At 35.8% G+C, this 19,168-nt stretch overlaps 2 protein-coding genes across 51 annotated transcripts; both read right to left on the reverse strand.

Moving 5' to 3' along the window:
• Positions 1-137: 137 nt before the first annotated feature.
• LOC18426636 (pentatricopeptide repeat-containing protein At3g02330, mitochondrial) lies at positions 138-3,298 on the reverse strand. The gene has a single exon (XM_006833278.4). It carries the CDS (start codon positions 2,689-2,691, stop codon positions 238-240), a length of 2,454 nt encoding a protein of 817 aa, XP_006833341.2. The 5' UTR covers positions 2,692-3,298; the 3' UTR covers positions 138-237.
• Positions 3,299-4,314: 1,016 nt separating this feature from the next.
• LOC18426637 (alpha/beta-Hydrolases superfamily protein) lies at positions 4,315-18,032 on the reverse strand. 50 transcript variants are annotated; one of them, XR_016055539.1, is made up of 15 exons: positions 17,855-18,032; positions 16,678-17,016; positions 16,489-16,565; positions 16,307-16,384; positions 13,469-13,597; positions 13,303-13,389; positions 12,575-12,628; positions 11,488-11,578; positions 10,819-10,889; positions 10,335-10,522; positions 10,087-10,225; positions 9,748-9,800; positions 8,922-9,015; positions 8,113-8,210; positions 4,315-4,636 (listed from the first exon to the last, which is right to left on the reverse strand). XR_016055539.1 is itself a non-coding variant. In XM_088866654.1 (15 exons), exons 3-15 carry the CDS (start codon positions 16,748-16,750, stop codon positions 4,550-4,552), a joined length of 1,062 nt encoding a protein of 353 aa, XP_088722780.1. In that variant the 5' UTR covers positions 16,751-16,840; positions 16,914-17,016; positions 17,855-17,983; the 3' UTR covers positions 4,315-4,549. The 50 variants fall into 50 exon arrangements, 34 of the variants coding, with proteins under 34 accessions (XP_088722780.1, XP_088722799.1, XP_088722781.1 ...); XR_016055538.1 differs by lacking the exon at positions 10,087-10,225 and having other exon boundaries at positions 16,678-16,840; positions 16,914-17,016; positions 17,855-17,983; XR_016055540.1 differs by having other exon boundaries at positions 16,678-16,840; positions 17,855-17,949.
• Between the last annotated feature and the right edge of the window lie 1,136 nt (positions 18,033-19,168).

Here is a 19,168-nt window from a genome sequence, read left to right on the forward strand (position 1 = left end):
TTTTTGTATCGTTTTGAAAAGTTTACTTTAGTTCTTCAAAGATCATCAAAATTGTATCTTTACTAGATACATTTTGAATCTTTGAAATGTATCTCGGATCCTAAATCCCTTGAGAGCTAGAGTGAACAGGACGCATGAGTGGGCAATTCATCGGATCATCATCATCATTTGAGCTGTATCCCAACTATTTGGAGTTGACTGCGACTCACCAAATATTTTTCCCTTTTTTACAATGCCTTATATCTGGTCTAAACCAAATAAGTTGTCAGCTGCCTTCATTTGAAGGTGCAACCAATTCAATTCTCCCAAAATCTCCTCCATTTCAGGATGTGTAAAATCCCCCACAAAGAACCCATGGACCCTTCCTCGGATAATTACCCAACTACCACCGGGCTCTTTTTTCACACCCATAGCACCCATCTCTCTCCTCATTCTAAAAGCTTCCTCCCACCTCCCCGTTGCAGAGTATATATTACACAAGAGCACATAAGCTGAATGGTCGTGTGGGTCCCATTCAAGCACCTTCTTTGCAATTTTTTGGCCAATCTCTAACTCCCCAAAATTCCGGCAAGCTGCCAACAATGTTCGATACGCCGGAATCGCCTCTGGAAAAGGTATTTTGGTGACAATTTCATGAGCTTTTTCTAGCTCTCCAGCCCTTCCAAGAACATCAACTAAGCAAGAATAGTGCTGAAATTCAGGTGAGATTCCATAGTCTAATGACATGGAATTGAAGTAATTCAAGCTCGCTCTCACTAAACCTACATGGCTACAGGCATTTAGGACCCCAATGAAGGTAACACTGTTTGGGGCAATACCTAATTTGGGTAACTCATTGAAGATATTAATGGCTTCTTGAGCTCTTCCATTTTGCGCATAACCTGAAATTAGAGCATTGAAAGTCACTATATTGGGAGCCTGAACCTCATGGAATGCCACTATCGAGTCCTCAATGCTTCCACATTTTGCATACATGTCCAAAATTGAGCTCCCAACATAGACCTGTGAAGAAAAACCAGACTTGGTAATGGTCGCATGGAGTTGTCGGCCTAGTTCCATTGCTGCTAAGATTGCACAGGCCATTAAACAAGGGGCCAAGCTAAATTCAGTTAGCCTAAATCCTTCAATTTGCATTTGCTTGCATAGGAGAAGTGCTTCAAATCCATCGTCTTCCTGAGCATAGCTTGCTATGATTGAGCTCCATGAAATCTCATCTCTGCAACTCATGTTATCGAAAGCTCTTCGAGCTTCATCAATGGAGGTACAATTTGCGTACATCTCGATAACAGCATTTCCAATTGATATGTCAGAGCCCCAATTGGATTTTATTATGTGAGTGTGTATTTGAAAGCCCATGCTGGAATCTGACATATTCGAGCAGGCTTTTAGAACAGCAATGAAGGTGAAAACATCAGGAGAAAAGCCCATTTGCTGGAATTTGCAGTAGAGATTTATGGTTCCCAAAGCTGTTTCTTTTCTCTCTGCAAAAACCACCATCATAGAATTCCATGACACCCTGTCTCTCTCTTTAATTCCCCTGAAAACCTTCTCAGAATCACTCAAAAGGCTGGAATTTGCATAAAGAGAGAGAAGAACACTTGCCACGAAATTCTCTGTCTGATACCCCATTTTCACCACTTGGGCATGAAGCTGTTTCCCTTGTTCCAATAACCCACTTGTCTCTGCACAAGCCTTGAGGGCACTGGACAAAGCATGCTGATCAGGTTTCATGGCTTCCCTACACATCTCTCTAAAAAAAACCAGAGCTTCTTCTCCCTCACCAGATTTTGCATATCCTGAAATTGCAGAGCTCCAAGCAAACCTGTCTTTTCTAGCCATGGAGTCGAGAATTTTTCGACCAGAGCCCAGGCTTCCACACTTCGCATAAACATCTACAAGAACACTGCCTAAAACATTATCTCTCTCTACTCCACACTTTAATATCGAGCTATGGATTTGCTCAACTTCTTTCTCACTCTTACATGACTTCAGCAAACCGGAAAAGGTAAAATCATTGGGTTTTATACCTTCAATTTGCATTTCGTAAAAGAGCCTAAAAGCTTCCATATAATCTCCATTTTTTGCACAACCAGCAATCATGGAGTTCCAAGAAACACTATCTCTATGAAACAAGTTCTTAAACACTAAAAATGCACTATTCAAAAGACCCAATTTAGAGTACATATCAAGCAGAGAGCTCCCTGTAAAATCTTCCTGATCGAGGCCGCATTTGATAATTAGGCCATGGATTTGCACCCCAATATCTAGTGAGAGAACAGTGGTGCAAGCCTGCATAGTGAGAGAAAATGTGAATTGGTTTGGTCTCTCTCCAGCTTTCACCATCTCTCTGAAAACTTCCAAACCTGATTCATAGAGACCCAATCGAGAATAACCAGAGATCATTGAAGTCCATGAAACCACATTTCTCACTCTAACTGTGTCAAATACTTTATGGGCATTTTCCATATCTCCAAATTTGGCATAAAAGTTAGTGAGAGAATTGGCTAAGAAGAGATTCTCCATGAAACCAGAGGTTAAGATAGAGGCATGTATCTGTTTGCCTTTCTCCATGGACTCGGACTGTAAGCAAAGTTGGAGTAAGGAAGCATAGTAGGAAGGTGTTCTTGCTTCATGGGGCTTCAGAATATGATGCAGGGTAGGGCAGAAATGGGTGGCGCATAGCCGTTGCATTCCTGATCCAACGGTTGGAATTGCATCCCTGTCAAGGACGTAGTGACTGTTATCTTGCAGGATGGTATCATGCTCTTTGAGACAAAGCTAGCTTCACATTTGAAAGAGTAGCACAATGCGCTCTCTCTCTCTCTGGTTCCTTGAAACAATCTAAACTGCTTTCTTGAAACAATTTAAACTACTCTCTCCCTAGTAGGGAGCAGAGAAAAATGCCCATTCCTCTCTCTCTCTCTCTCTCTCTCTCTCTCCAATTTAAACTATTTCCTCTTATTAATCAATACAGAGTGCTCTCTCTCTCCCTCTCCATCTCTCTCTACAATTTAAACTACTTCCATTTATGAATCAGCACATAGTACTCTCTTCCACTCCCCTCATACCAGGGCATGCATGTAACGCAGAACACACTTTTCCAAGGAAACTCTGTTTTGGTTGTGAACTTCATTTTCATACCATATAAATTATATTTATCACCGTTAAGTCTTATATTAATTATTTAGGATTGCCTGTATGAATGACGTACCAAAATTTTACCTGAAATTAAAACAGGTTAAAAAAAAATTTAAATCCTCATCCTTAAGATCAGACAAAATTTTACGATAGCTACCTACCTTATAACTCCTCACTCTTTATCACACCATCCTCTCATTTCACCATTCATCATCCTGTAAATTCCATTTTCACATATTGGGAGGGAGACGGTGTGAACTTCTCTTTACCTACTCTTTTTGCTTTTTTACGGCCTAACTGTTATTTCAAGTACTTCTATTATTTCAAGTATGTGAATTATTCGCTGGGCTTTGCTAATTTTAAGCATGCATGGTGATGGCTCGTATCATTCATCATGATATAATAGAAAACATTACCTTTATGTATTGAAATTTAAGAAAACTTATAATAAAATGCCTCTTATTTTTAGAATTATTTAAAATTTGCTCAAGGGTAGGGGCCCTCTTCCCACCGACTCACCTGAAAAAAAAATAAAAAAAACCACCATCCAAAGATTTCAATTACTATTTTTATTAAAAAAAAACCCAAACTTAATTAGTTAGTGCTCGACGATTTGCAACGCTACATCTTAAGCTCAATTCCTACCGAGGGTAGAGGCCCTCTCCCCCACTAACTTAAACAATCAAAACAAGATGCACCTCCAAACATTGTTATAAGATATAATTTTGGTATCGAAAATTCTTAAAATGGTACGAGAATCTATTTTTATCTATAATTATAAAATTTTAAACTTTAAAAATGGTTCAAATCAAACATATCTATAAACACATAAAGATCTTGAAAATGCCGATCCTAATAATGTGATGCAAAATGTACTATTTTAGGTCTTGAAATCTCAATTTTGAGATTATCAATTAAATACTTTTTCAACATCAAAACAACCTTTTCAAAGGTACATTTTAAGGCATAACCTTATTCAAACTTTTACCGTTAAAATAAGCACTATGTATTTCATATAATACATTCAAGTCCCACTTATATATATACAACGATCTAATGCAACGGTTGTATCGTAGCATAACACAACAACAATTCTAGACACTCCAAAAAAGTGGGTCTTGAACGTAAAATATAAAATATAGAGAACAATTTTTAAATTCTAAAAATTAAATGGGATTTTTTTTGTAAATATCCCTGAAATTTATTTGCCGTATAATTTTACAATAGCATAAATCATGTCAGTACTCGGATTTAGTGACACATTGATCACACATAAATATCAGGTAACTCCCTATATATTGTAGTTCGTGTTTATGCTTTTTCAAAGCCCTCCACCATATGTGGTGCAAGTCAATATATCTTTATTTATACAAATAAATGCAAAATTGATGCCTTTGGGTGTTGAGGTATGTCAGTTGAGAAACTTGTCAAACCAATCGCTTGCTTCTTTCACCATCAAGGGCGTCATCTCATGCCCAATTCCTGGTTCAGATATGAACTGCATTCATATAAATTTGTTAGAGAAAGAATTCCAAGTAGTGGGTTATCAACTAATACTAATGAAAAAAAGGATAACAAAGAAATTCTAAAAAAGTGCCTTTATATAAATATGTTTGCCTATACAGGTATGTATGTATGTACATATGAGCTTCAATACAGGCGGTTCAACTTATATTATTATGTAGGCTGCAAAATCTTTTATATATGGAAAAAGTTTATATAGGGTTGAAACCTTAAAATGTATAATTATAGATGCACCTCAAAAATCCATCGAAAACGGTTGTTTAATGTTGAAAAAATCCTTTAATTGATCATCTCGACATCGAGAATGCAGGAATATGAAAAAAAAAAAGATTTTGAGTGGCATAAATAGTGCATCTTGCAACACATTATCTAGACCGTTCATTTTCAATATTTTCATATGTTTATAGATCTACTTGATTTTATCCATTTTTGGAGTCTCATATTTTATAATTACAGATTAAAATAGATTTTAAGATAATCCTAAGAATTTTTTACATCAAAATTACATATTATGATCAAATTTGGAGGTGCACCTTAATTGGATTGTTTAAGGTTGCAATCTTATAGCCCTTTATATATATACATATATATATATATATATATATATATATATATATATATATATATATATATATAAAACAATGGATCTTGATCTAATATGATAGTAGTTTAAGTCATGCTCCAAACCAATGGTTTAAAAAGCGGATCGGTGACCCGAATCGGGCATCTCAAAAACCGATCCGGATCGGTGAATCGGCGATCCGGATCGAGAATCGGCTGAAACGGTTGGATTAAAGCTTCAAAAAAATCCGAAAAAATGATTAAAATTCATTATAAATGTTGTTTTTTAAGAATCCAATAGGAAATGAGGGTACTATATTATTAACTTTCATTTTTCTCATCAATTTGTATATATTGAGATGCTCTTTCCTTGTATAAACTTAAATTAAATATTAAATTTGCATCACATAAAAAAAAATCATAGAATTAGCATGGATAAAATATATAATTATACATGGACTATTATAAAATGTAGACTAATCAATGAAAGAATGGCCATTAAAATCTTGTTTTGGCGAAAAACCCTAATCCGCTAAAAAAACCTAAATTATTACAACCTAACTAACTATAATCCAAAATTATTACAACTTAACTAATTATAATATTATATACTGAAATTATAATTATTAGTTTACATTTTATAATTATTTTATTAGACAAATAATAACAAATTAAAAATATTTTAAAATATTATCTAATTGAAAAGTGATTAAAAATTTATTAGAAGAGGCTTCCATATCATATGACTAAAATTAAAAATAAAACCACCAAGAAATTATAATGTAATTATATTAAAAGATTCAAAATAACTTTACCCAAAAAAATGAAAAATAAAGATGCCAAAATTCAAAAAAAACTCCTATCGGCAATATGAACAATAGCTACAAAAAAATAAAAATAAAAATAAAATATTGTAATAAAAACCATCGAAAAAACTATTTTACTAATAAACATCAAAAAAATTTATATGGCTATTTTTTAATTTGGCACACTAAATTAATGAGTGCTATTAATTTATTTTTAAATTTTATATAGCCGTTTATTAGTGCTATTAATTTGACACGCTAAATTAAAACGCTACACATATGGATAATGGCTTGCAATAATTAATAGCTTGTGTGACGATGGCTTGCATGCTGTTGAAGGCAAGTGGGAATTGTCCCACATCGAAAATATCAAGCGACTTCCAAGTTTATAAAAGACGTGAGGTTGAGCTCTTCAACAGCGTGCGAACGAACGGTACATGGGGTAACACGTGGTTATATATGATTGTGGTACTGCCGTCCAACAATATCGAAAATTACCTGTCTTTTTAAGACAAATATCCCACTTACCCTTGAACATCATACATGCCGAGACATGACATCACCATCCGATTCTATACAGTGAATCGGCAACCTTGCACATGTGAGCGCGCACGGACGAACGAGAGCACGTGCGTGAACCGACTGAATCGGATGGGAACCGGGCGGTTCCTGATTTTATGATAGAACCGACATGGGCTGGTCGGATCCCGAGTCGAACCGGGCGAGTCCGGTTCGACTCGCCGATTTTTAAAACACTGCTCCAAACCATTAGATCTTGTTTAAATGGTTGAAAATGCATACACTATAAGAATTTTATTTTATTTTATTTTTTCTATTAATCAAGTCAATCTAAAATTTGAAGTGTATGTACTTGAAGCCATCAGTACAATATAAAAATATAAAAGAAATATTTTTAAAATTAAAAATAACCAAATTATCCCCCATCATCTTTTGAGGTAATTTGGTTATTTTAGAATTTTAAGAATATTTGTTTTATTTTTTTCTTGGTTATTTTAACTTTCTAAGAATATTTATTTTATATTTCTTCTTGTGCACCCTATTATGTAGGACACGTATACAAAATTTCTTCTTCATTCAATTTGTAAAAAAAAAAATTAACATTCAAGTAGCAACTAGTATTTTTCTACCATCCGATCAAGATAGGATGGCTGGGAAAGTGACCTAAACTACTATTCATATTAGGGCAACACTATATATATATATTAGGTCGAGATCTATTGAGAGAGAAAGACCTTTATCAGTTGGATGGGAAGAGCAAACTCGTATAAAAAAATGCGCCGCTGGGCAGACCTTTATCAGATTACTAAACATACCATAATGTGAAACTTGATGGTCAAAATACATGCCACCACGTTTTTATTATTTTCTTATGAACAAAGATGTTGCACACTGCCCTTCTAGTCTCTATGGAGATTCTGTTTTCTTAGTGTTTGAAAGATTTCGAGGCTGCGAGTCGGCTCCGAGCCAGGCCATTCCAGGATGAAAACCCCTTGGGTCCGATGGAGCCAGGCCATTCCAGGATGCCATAGTCACCCGAGTCTCCTGATTTTTTTATAATTTTTAAATTTTTTTTGCTTTTAAAATTTTCATATAAATTGCTCGTTCAATTCAGAGCTCAAATCCACCATTCAACTCTATCAAGGATCATACCCTCACTAAGACCATAAATCTTCATATATTTTCTCACTACTTCTATCAATATCCTTTTGAGCCTTCCACTTTCTTTTTTAGAGCCTTTCACTTGAATCAAATCTGAACCTCCTAATTGGCGTTGTATTGGATTTACGCTGCACATGGTCAACCCAACTAAGTCTAAATAATTTCAACTATCAAATCTTTCGATGCAATGCGGAGCATATCATTCCTAATAGCACAAGAAAACTCCAAGTAACAAAAGATTTTCCATAGAAACTAAGTTCCTGTAATAAGAAAGATTGCAATTGTATTGAATCAGCACTAACCATTAAAATGTAATTCAGGAGACATAAAAAGCTCACAGTTCCAACTTCCAGCACATTGGCACGTTTGAAAATAGAGTATATGAAGTAAGATAATTTCGAACCTTGAAATTCCCAGGAGATTTGGCCAGATAATATGCCTCAACCACTCTTTCAATTGCACTTTGCAAACCTTCAACAGGACATCGAGGGTCTTCTTCGCCTAAAAATATCATGGAAAGTATAATTATTAGCAACAAATGATTTAGATACTGCCATATGGGAACTTATGTCTAAAGCAACTTTAAATTTGGTATCAGATTGGCATAACTTAAGCTTCATCATTTACAACTCAATATATTGCCAAGTCAGGTCAAGTCAAGCGAGTACAAGTTAACTCGCCTGATGTATCGAGGTTAAAGTTATTTAAAATTTCATCCAAGTGGGATGAAAATAAAATCCTTGAGATAAAAATTTGTACAGTCCCTGGAGGTATCACAACAAGATAAAAATCGGTGGGCCACATAAGAAGAATCACAGTAATTCCCACAACTGCATCACCCTCTTTACAGGAAAAGCAGAACCATGGAACTCATAAATTTAAGGGCCTCTATAACATGATCCACATAGTCATGAAACTTCATGATCTAAAGGTTATCACAGTCCCATCAATGGCTTGGACAGTGTTGGCAGCCGTGGGCACCATCATACAATTTGAATTTTGAATTTTACGGACTCATTATCTCTCCATCACTGTCCAACCATTGATTAGACGGTGATAAACCTTATATCACTATTGCTACTACGACCATATGGATCATGTTATCTGACAATCTTCAACAAAAAAAGAAACATTTGCTCCCATACTTAACCAAAGAAGGATGCTCTGTAAGCTTCAAATCAGTAAGTTCCCATAGCTATTTTCTGGGCATACCATTTAGAATCAAGAGAGGGCGTGGTGTAATTGCTAGAATTGAATGAGGTGCATCAAACTCATGCGCTAAACCTGGGGCAATCTGATCCCAAACCTGGTTCAGAGGTGAGGAGACAAGATGGCTATCAATGTCAAGATCAAAACTCATATAATAAAGAAGGAAAAGGCAAGATCTGAAAATTACAAGAGCATATGACATTTAAATTAGCATCAAGCTCATATAATAAAGAAGGAAAAGGCAAATGATCCCTCGAATAATTAATAGACTGGGATATTGAGCAATCTAAATATGAAATGAGTGTTAAAGCAGAACAGATTTGTAACTGACTGAATCTGAACTGGCCAATTAAATGAACCAAATCTAAGCCTTCATTATGTCAAGAGAAAGTTCTGAAAGAGATAAGTTTCATCAAGAATGACAATGAAAGCATAAAGGACATTTCCTAAAAGAAGGTAATATCGTGAAAAGATCAGAGCACTTTCTACAACTACTTTTGTCAAACACGATAATGAAAACAGCCTATGAGTCCCAGTATTAAGTATTCCCAGTCCCAAGGAAATGTAAAACACGGTAAATTGAAAATACATGACCAAGGCACTCTATCCACAAGCTTATTCATGTGCTTGATGTGTAGAGCATGAAAGAGAGAGAGAGAGAGAGAGAGAGAGAGAGAGAGAGAGAATTTGGGTGGGAAGAGCATCTGCCTTTTGTGTGCTTGCAGATCAATTATTCAGTTCTAGCCATTGGAGGCTTTTCATGTAAAATGAAAAATATAATCTATAGCCACTGACCATGTTGAAAAGAAAATCATAAAGCTAAGCAAACCTTCTCCACTATTTCGCTATCAATCTCACTTTTACATAGATCCGTCCGTGCTTCTGCAAGCATTAGGACAAGTAAGAAAAGATGCACAAAAGAATAATGATCCCTCTTCATCATAAACAAAGAAATGGATTTTTCTTTTTTCCTTGTACTTAAAATATGCATGCTTCACAAATTATGACATTTATACGCATAAGCAAGAAAACTATTTCTCAAGCAAGCACAATCATCTATGTTCAATTTTTCACTTTGAGTTTCTAACAGAATTATGTAGCAGTTAGATCAACATTGTACCCAAAAGGAAGAGACTGAAATTATTAGATAATAAGAAAAAGAACTGACATTTTACATAAACATATGCTCATTTGCTTCTGCAAATGTGAGAGGGCGGTCACTTATGGGGTGCTTCCAACTAGAACTTTCTGTTATCTTTGGTAACTTAGGATAGTCCAGACTTTTTTTAAGTGAATTCTATCAATTTCTGAAAGAAAAGGAAGATAGATGAAACCTTATACATTGTATCCCATATTTCATGTAACAAATAAGAAAGAAACCATATCGACTAAATCACGTAAGTTAGTCTTTTCCACCTAAAAAACATGAAGCGTGGCAAGTTCCATAAATCAGGATGATTTGGTGCTATGCATTTACGATGCATATGTGATGTGCCATCCAGCCAACACGAAGCTGCCCAAGAACTGATCTCACCTTCAAATACAGCTTTTATACTTTCTACTCGAGCATGCCATCTACCATTTTCTACGGCCCATCGAAATCCCTACATAGGATTGGAAGTTTAACTTCGATAGCACATATTAAAGCATTTTGAGATTGAAAACATATAAAGCACTCAATAAGAAAAAGACTACTATAACTTAATGGGCTAAAGAAACCAGCCACTAGGGTATCATCATGGTCATATCCCATTCTGACGGGCCCCACTCCACTCTCCATCACCATCCATCATTTTATGGTGATGACTCCAATGAATTATGATCTTCTAAGGTTCATTGGATTTCACTATACTTTAACTAAAATGAATGTCAAAAACTCCAGAAATATTCCATGTTCCACCTGTACACCAATTATGGGGACACCTACTGCATAACGAGTATCTGCGGCAGCTGCAAACCATGCATGCATGCCTGCAAAGAAAAAAGAAAAAGAAAATAATATGAATTGTAAATATTCAACAAGGAAATGGACAATGAAAAATCATTGTCGATTTGGGTCCTTACCATCCACTAAAATGATGGAGGTGATGAAGATAGAGTGAGACCTACAAGAACAGGACATGACCCCAATGGTGGGTCCTACTCTCTCGCCATCACCGCCCATTTGATCAGACATTGATGACCTGATTAAGTGTGATTTAGAATGGGTCACACTTCTCCCCATCACCGGTTGCCATTTCACATGGCAGTGACAACCCCACTGGACTACGGTTTTTCATAGCCCACCAGACCATGCTTTTCTGAAATCAAATGGGCCACTGACTTTTTTCCAATTCATGTTAGAATTGTTCCTTAAAAAGCCAAAACCACCAGTCCTCAGAAACTAGAAAACTGATCATCATCACATCCAAGCCTTTTCCCAATTATTTGGGATCGGCTTAGAAACCAGAAAACTGGCTGATACAAGCCCACTAAATCAGATTTTAAGCCATTCATGTTATACCCTTAGACTGAAGAAAGACATGATGATTTTTTAGATTGATTTAAGTATACAAGAAAATTACTATACCTCCTAGTGATTCACCAGTTATCCCTATTCTTGAAGGATCAACATCTTTTCTCCCAGTAAGATAATCAGCCAATTTTATCAAGTCCCACACCTGTCACATAATGCAAATTTGCAGTTGCCAAATGTATCCCTTTTGTATACACAAGACATTAAAGGAATCAAATTGAAATACAGAAGATGATATTGATAAAGGGTGCAATTGACCACAATCATAAGAATTAACCCACCATCACACGATTGAGGCATGGATACGTACCGATGATATGTTTAACATGCACAACAATCTAAATAACATACAAGTGCCCACTAAACATTTCATGGTTTAAAAACTTTCTGAGTCAACCAGGAACTTGACCAGGTTGACAAGAACCACCATGTGAGCTTGTGAACCCGGTAACGTTCTAGGCCAATTAATACTCATGTTTTCTCCTATGGGATGTGTAATATTCTTTTCCTAAATTAATGCCTCTTGATTGCTCTATTACTTTCTATATCTTCAGAGTACTGAGTCATTAACTACCATAAGGTGTCAATTGTAGCGTATTTAAAATTTTGAATTGTAGAGTGGGATGTGATTGCTTTTTCCACTCATGATTTTGCTAACTGCATTTTGTTTTCTTGCTGTTCTAAACTAAAACGTAAGTTGGCAATATCATTTGTTCATATATACATTTAGTTCTCACAAAAAATCATTGTTACGGTGAGGAATCCCCTAATATATTACTTTCCTCTGTACAATATGATATATAGCATATCTGAATACTAAAGGACAGTCTGCTTTGACAAAAGAATTGTAGCTCTACAATGGACCTTGGCCCCACTTCTTGTAGAAGCGACCTATGAACTCTTATATGAAATAGGTCAACTACTAATTCAATTGTTATCTCCCTCTCCGCGTATATATACTCGCATACATACACCGCCTCGATCACGCACAGTTGGGTCACGAGGTTAATGGACCGATAGGTAGGTCCAAGCTGAGCTCAAGTCCTAAGTTCTCTAACCATGATATATATTTAAGCAATTGCATAAAATACAAACAAGCTGCTGCAATATCCTAGGCATAACATGAAAAGAGGCAGAATACCGTGTCATAAATGAAAGGCATTGTATCACCATTCTTCAATGCTGACACGAGCGCCTGTACACCCAGAATGAAGAATTTCTAAGTCCTCCCCAGATCACTAGTTTATTAGATACACACAACTACAGAAAACAGCATTCCAAAACTCACCGAGTTTGACTTAGTCTAGCCTGGGTTACTCGGACTCAGCAGGCTGTCGAGCCCGAAAGAAAAACCTTGGGTATTAGCCAAGTCTTGCCAGATCCCAAGGTTTTAGGGTTATTGCTTTTAAGACTCGGTCCTCGTCTTTGACAGGCGTGGCTGAGTTGAGTTGCCTGATTCAGGCTTGGGACCCCAGCAAATCCCAAAACCCTAGTCCTTGCTCCAAAACACTACAGGAAAACATCTTAAAATCCACTGTGCATTGAAAATACATTGTCCCCTGGGTTGTCACCATCCAATGCAAAGAGAAAGTTGGGACCACCAGACGAAGGCATGGTCCCAATGGTGGGTTCTCACCCTCTCTCCATCACTTTCAATCATTTCATTGGATTGAGATGACTTAATAGACAATGATTTCTACATAATGCAGCAATGGATTATAGTATATTCTCCACATAACCTTTCTTAATTGTTTCACAAATGGGTGCCCATTTTCAGAATGAGACCATACTGGAAAATAGTAGCATCACTAGCATGCCCTTTTTAGTTTATTTAAATTTTAAGATGGAGTGATGCAAAATATTAGGTACATCTCGATAAGCTGTCGCACTATTTGCTCGTTCACCATGATAGCGGGAATCGACCGAAACTGCTACATATCCTCGTGAAGCATAAGCCTGGAAACACAAAAGAGAATCAGTATCATGAAAATGCTAATTAAAGTAAAATCAAATTTTACCTAATTAATGTTGTCACCTCAAGTAATGGCCGTATCCATTCCTTGCATTTATAGGAGCTATGCAAAATTACAACTGCAGGCCTTCTACATTGATTTCTCTCCCTCAGGCTGAGAATCAACACTGGCAAGCGTCCTTGCTCACCTTCCTGTTTAAAAAAGGACAAACTCAATGAACATGGATCAGGATAAAACAAGAGAAACCAACTGATATCAATTGCAAGATTTCAATATCAAATTGCAAGCTTCGCCTAACCAAGACAAGAATTGGATAAAAGAGTGAAAAAAAAAGGCTACATACTGATTCAGTTATTTAAATAAAGCACTGGATCACTTAAAAAGTGATTAAGTACTACATTAGTTGTACATTCAATGTTTAATAATAAGAAAAGGTCTCCACCAAGATTGTCATGTGAACTGTCTACCATGCCCAAATACAACTTTCATTACTATACAATGAAATTAGCAAGTGAAATTGTAAAACTCTTTTAAGAGAAAGAAACTCCTTCAAAATATATAAACCCCAGGCCTAAGTGGGGATGTCTTAATAAATGGAAATAAAGCATAGCTCTGTAACTCCTGTAAAATCATGCAGCAAACATGAGAGAAAATTTGTGAACACAAAAAATTGGTGGTGGGATGTAGCTTCCGCTATGCAATGTAAGCCCCACACCCTATATATGATATTTGCATGCATGCAATTCACATTCCCCACAGCGACAATGCCCTCAGAAATAGAATTCATCTCTTCTGTTCTACATGGGCTCCCGGTGGTAATACTACTCTAAAGTGAGATACATTCCTCATGATATATAGTGTTGTTCTTTCCCATTTCACAATGGGTAAATGCAAACCAAATGAAACTTTTCCCACATTGATTTGACAGCCCATAGTCAAGTTCCAGAACACCCACATTGACATATTTTGGTTTTGACAAAAATTCCCCAAATCAGTGCAACTCACTATCTCTCATCAAGCTTCTATTCATGTCTCGTGGGATTGGTGAAGTTTGAAAATCATACTCACTTTGCCACTTGCGTGCCTGCATCCAAGATGCAGCACAGAGTTTCACTTCATTGCATAAGTTCCCTCTAATCCACATAAAAAAAACCTCAGCCTTTCACGGATATGTCAAACTGTTGATTTCAATGGTAAAATTTTATTTGGACTCCCTAGTAATGCATTGTCATCACCAGACCAACACAATAAAGCTTTCTCGAACGTGACACATCTTGAATGGCATTTTATCGATAATAAGATCAAAACATTTCCACGATTCCATCTAAGATGCATCTTCTCCCCTTCTCCATAATCATATGATGGTACTTTGGTACAAACACATGACAAACACAAGAAACACTCAAAATATTAAGATACTTGGTCAAACATCTTTTTGATAAATGTTTTACAATGCAAGTGAAGATACACCATTTATCAAATAGACAGCATACTGAATCCTCAAGTATAGAAAATCTTTAGGAAACTGTATCTAACCTTTAATAATCTCCCAATTTCAGAAACACAATGTGTTGAATCCAACACCTCTGATCTGTACCCTCTAATTTGTTCCATTATGTGAAACATAAAGCTTTAACTACTAACTCAGCTTGCCTAGGTCAAGTTGGCTCTTACAAAGGGATGAGTTTTTCTTTGACATGCGAAAGAAAGTCACATCAAGTTCTTTAACATCAAAAACCAAGTTGTATCACTTATCCCACTTGTTGCATAAACCACTTAAACTTTTTTAACCAGTGTACTGTTTCCAGATGAGCCAGCCTTAGCTCATCCTAGTCTGGTCAAAGTTCTGCGCAAGTCTAAACTGAGTCTGTTTGCATCTAAGTCTCTCACAAATCAAGCGAATATTCCTCAAAAAGTACATTTTTCCAAAGAGGAGACTCAATGAGTCGACCAGGGATTCACTGAGCCTACTCGCCAGGGACACTGCCTCTCAGGGCGAGCTTGAGGTTCAAAACACTGTCAAACTCAAAATTTTGAGACTCGTCCTTATTGTCCAATAATACACTTATTATATCATTTGTTTATTGTGAATCACATAAATGAAATTATATCCATCTCTACCATCATTTTTGAAACGAGATGGTGGAGATCAGATTTAGTGCACAACTGTTGTACTATGTGTAGTATCCTATAGGGTCCCTAATGTTGTAAAATCGGGATAACCCAATCACTCCTTTGGAGCAAATCAGGATATCTCAAATCCCACTAGATGTGGTGAGCACTACACCACAATGATTTCAACACTCAAATAACATGCCCAATATGCAATAACAAGTACAATATAATTGTGAAAAATATAAAAACAATAAAACAAGCAATATGGGAAATCATCAAAGTACAACACAAATGAAAGTAGAGAGGGGACACGCACATATATGTGGTTCACCCAAGATGGGCTACGTCCACGGGCAAGATGGCAAAGATGTATTCCCTATCAAGAGGGAAACTTACTATATTGGGGTTATGTAGAGTTACCTCATACATATCAAGGAAAGCTCAAACAAGAGAATTTCCTACCACAAAACCACCTACAATCGACTTATTTCTTCGATTCACCGATGCCACGAAGAAATGCCGACAAAATGGCCCAAGATAAGCCCCAAGTGGTGGTGCTAGGACGAAGTTTTGCAGCGAACTATTAGCTTCCCCTCAAAAAATGTCAATTATGCCCCCACCCCCTCCCAGAAACTAACCAGTCTGCCCTTGGTTCAGTTTCGAAGAAACAGAAGGGAAAAACCCTTTGATCCAATGAGATCAAAGGCATTTCAAATATATCAGAACAATAATGAATAATAAATATTAAAAATAATAATAATAATAATTAATAAACATGAGCTTGCCTCTGTATAGAGATAGAGATTTTCCTCTGCAAAATCATCTTTCACGTATCCATCTCTTTTAGGGCACGACTCCATGGCCTGTAACACAAGGAAAAAAAACAACAAAAACCCCCCAAAAATCAAAATATAAAAATTTATTGATTATCATTTATTGAATTTCTAACAATTTACTTAAATATGACCTCGCTCGATCTTGGAGGAGGAACCCCTTGATATATAGGGTTTGTTACTGGCTTAGAAAGCTCCACAGTGAGAGGCACTGAAACCATGAAAATTGCCTTGATCCAATAAATTATAGCAATAATCTCAACCAACAAACATTTAAAAAACAAACTCAAACTATTTTTTTATGAAATAAGGGCAAACAATACCTTCTTTTCTTCTTCTAATCCGCAGCATTTTCAAGAAATTCACCCCAAAATTTTCGGGATTTTCAGTCGCCATTGTTAACCAGGAAGAGAGCTTGGAAGTAACTGGCTTTTGAAGGGCGATTTACATGCTTTCGACAAGCGTGAACGTGATTCGGGGCCGAATCTGCGGACCGAAATTTCGGCAATTTGATTGAGTTTCGGGGTTTCGTTTCAGTGAGAAAGCGGAAAGACCATACCAGACGTCGAAGGGGCAAGATCCGATACGAAATTTCCCGAAATTTTAGGTTCGCGCTATTTCTTCAAGGAAACTTCGCATCGAAGTAGACTCCCTCCATCTCTCTGTGAAAACTCAATCCAAAATGACAGGAATAAATGAAAAAAGAAAATGAGGTATTGTTCATTGTTACAGAAGGTTCTATATGCTCTTTAGATTCACTGTGTTTAATATGAACCAAAATGTAAGAAATTTAATTGAATAAACATGTTTGCAAGCTTCCAATATACAAATTAAATAAACCAAATAATCAGATTAAATGAATCCAAACTCCTTAAATATCAGAAAAAAATGCATTGAACCCAAATTGATCAGTAAATTTACTATTTCTTTTAATTGCTAAAAGATTCATTGAACCCAAATTGATTCTTTTATTCATATTTTCACCTGTATTTTACAGTAAAAAATATCAGAAAAAATAAAACCAATAACCCACAAAAACAGTCATAGAACCCTGAACTCTAAAATACCCTAGATAAAGAAAAACATATATAAAATCCTAAACTCTAAAATCCTCTAAATAAAGAGAGAAAAAGAACACCAAATCCCAACTAAAAAATATAAAAACTTCCATATTCTTCAGTAAAAAACATAATCAGAACGCAATATTCATGATTAATTTAAAAAAAAATTTAAATTATCAAAGCAGCATATTAGAGAGAGAGATTAAGTTACGCAAAAATAGTTAGAAGGCAGATGAGAGAGAAATCAAAATATGAAAGCAGAGTTAGAAAGCAATGAGAGAGCGAGCGAGAGGGAGATTAAATAATGAAATAAGTTTTTTAAAGATGATGGGGGAAAGAAATATTACACAAATGAAGAAAGCTGATGAGAGAGAGAATCCATAAATCAAGAAAGCAGATGAGTGAGAAACATTGGATAAATGTTAGAGAGAAATATTACCCAAGTGAAGAAAGCGGGTTAGAGAGAGAAAATTTGGGTAGGGTCGATCTGATCCATTATACCCATTATATATGTTCATGAAAGTTTTTTTAATGACTACAAAAATATTGATATATCATTTTGCTCTAGATCTAATCAACTATATTTACTAATAAAATATGTGAAGTACGCTTTCTACAAGAACCTTGCTTCATGAAATCAAAGTAAAACTTCACCTAGAATCCCCTTCCGGATAGTGCTTTGGGCATCGGAAATTTTCATGATATTTTTATAAGGAATTTTCAACACGGAATATGAAATTTGAAGTTTAAAAAGTGGCCCAAATTTTGTAGATCCATAGCACTTAATTTTAAGGCAAAATAGATGTATTAGATAATGGAAAAAGTTTATATAAGGTTGCAACCTTACCTCTATAGCTACAGATGCACCTTAAAAATCATCGGAAAATATAGTTTTAATGTGGAAACGTTTTGATTGATCGTCTCGACATCGAGATTGTCGAGATGTATGACCATAAAAAACAAAAAAAAAATTCGGTCTCATAAATAGTGCATTTTACATCATATTATCTACACTGTCCATTTTCAAGATTTTCGTATGTTTATAGATCTACTTGATTTTAACCATTTTTAAATTTGATATAAAAATAGATTTTGAAATAATCTTAAGAACATTTTACATCAAAATTATATACCATGATAAAATTTGAAGGTGCACCTTACCTCTACAGCTACAGATGCAGCCGTATGCCAACTGCATGTTACAATATAGACTTTTTCCTGATTTCAAGAAAAGGAGATCGATTCTCTCCTCCTCACCTGAAGATACAGAAATCCTTATTGAATAAAAGAATCGTACGCACAAAGCAAGCAACAAAAACCTCTGTCCCTGCCCCAGCTCATATGAATCAGAGCTAGGCCACACAAAAGAAGGAAAGGTAGGCAGCCTCAAGGATAAGCGGTTGAGCAACCGAGAAGAGCTACTCGACTAAAAGATAAAAGATGCGAGGAAACGAGTGAAAAGGCTTTGAATTTTTTTTTTTTTTACAACCACATGGTCTAGGCTGAAATGATCGATTAGAAAGTTATCCAACACCATAACTACAAATTTTAGTGAGTTTTGAGGCGAGGCATTATTTAAATATTTTTTATATAAATAAATTATATAATATATTAAAAATATATAAAAAATAAATTTTAATCAAACAATTTCTCGAGTCAAAGTCCAGAAACCCGAACCTGTACCAATGATTCAAAAATTGAAAGCGGGCCCTACTTGGTACGAGTTTGATTCGAGTTATTCCAATTCGTCTTG

Source organism: Amborella trichopoda, chromosome 5, assembly GCF_054954075.1.
Source record: "Amborella trichopoda isolate Santa Cruz 75 chromosome 5, AtrichopodaSantaCruz75HAP2 v2.0, whole genome shotgun sequence".
In the NCBI taxonomy this organism is placed as follows: Eukaryota; Viridiplantae; Streptophyta; class Magnoliopsida; order Amborellales; family Amborellaceae; genus Amborella; species Amborella trichopoda.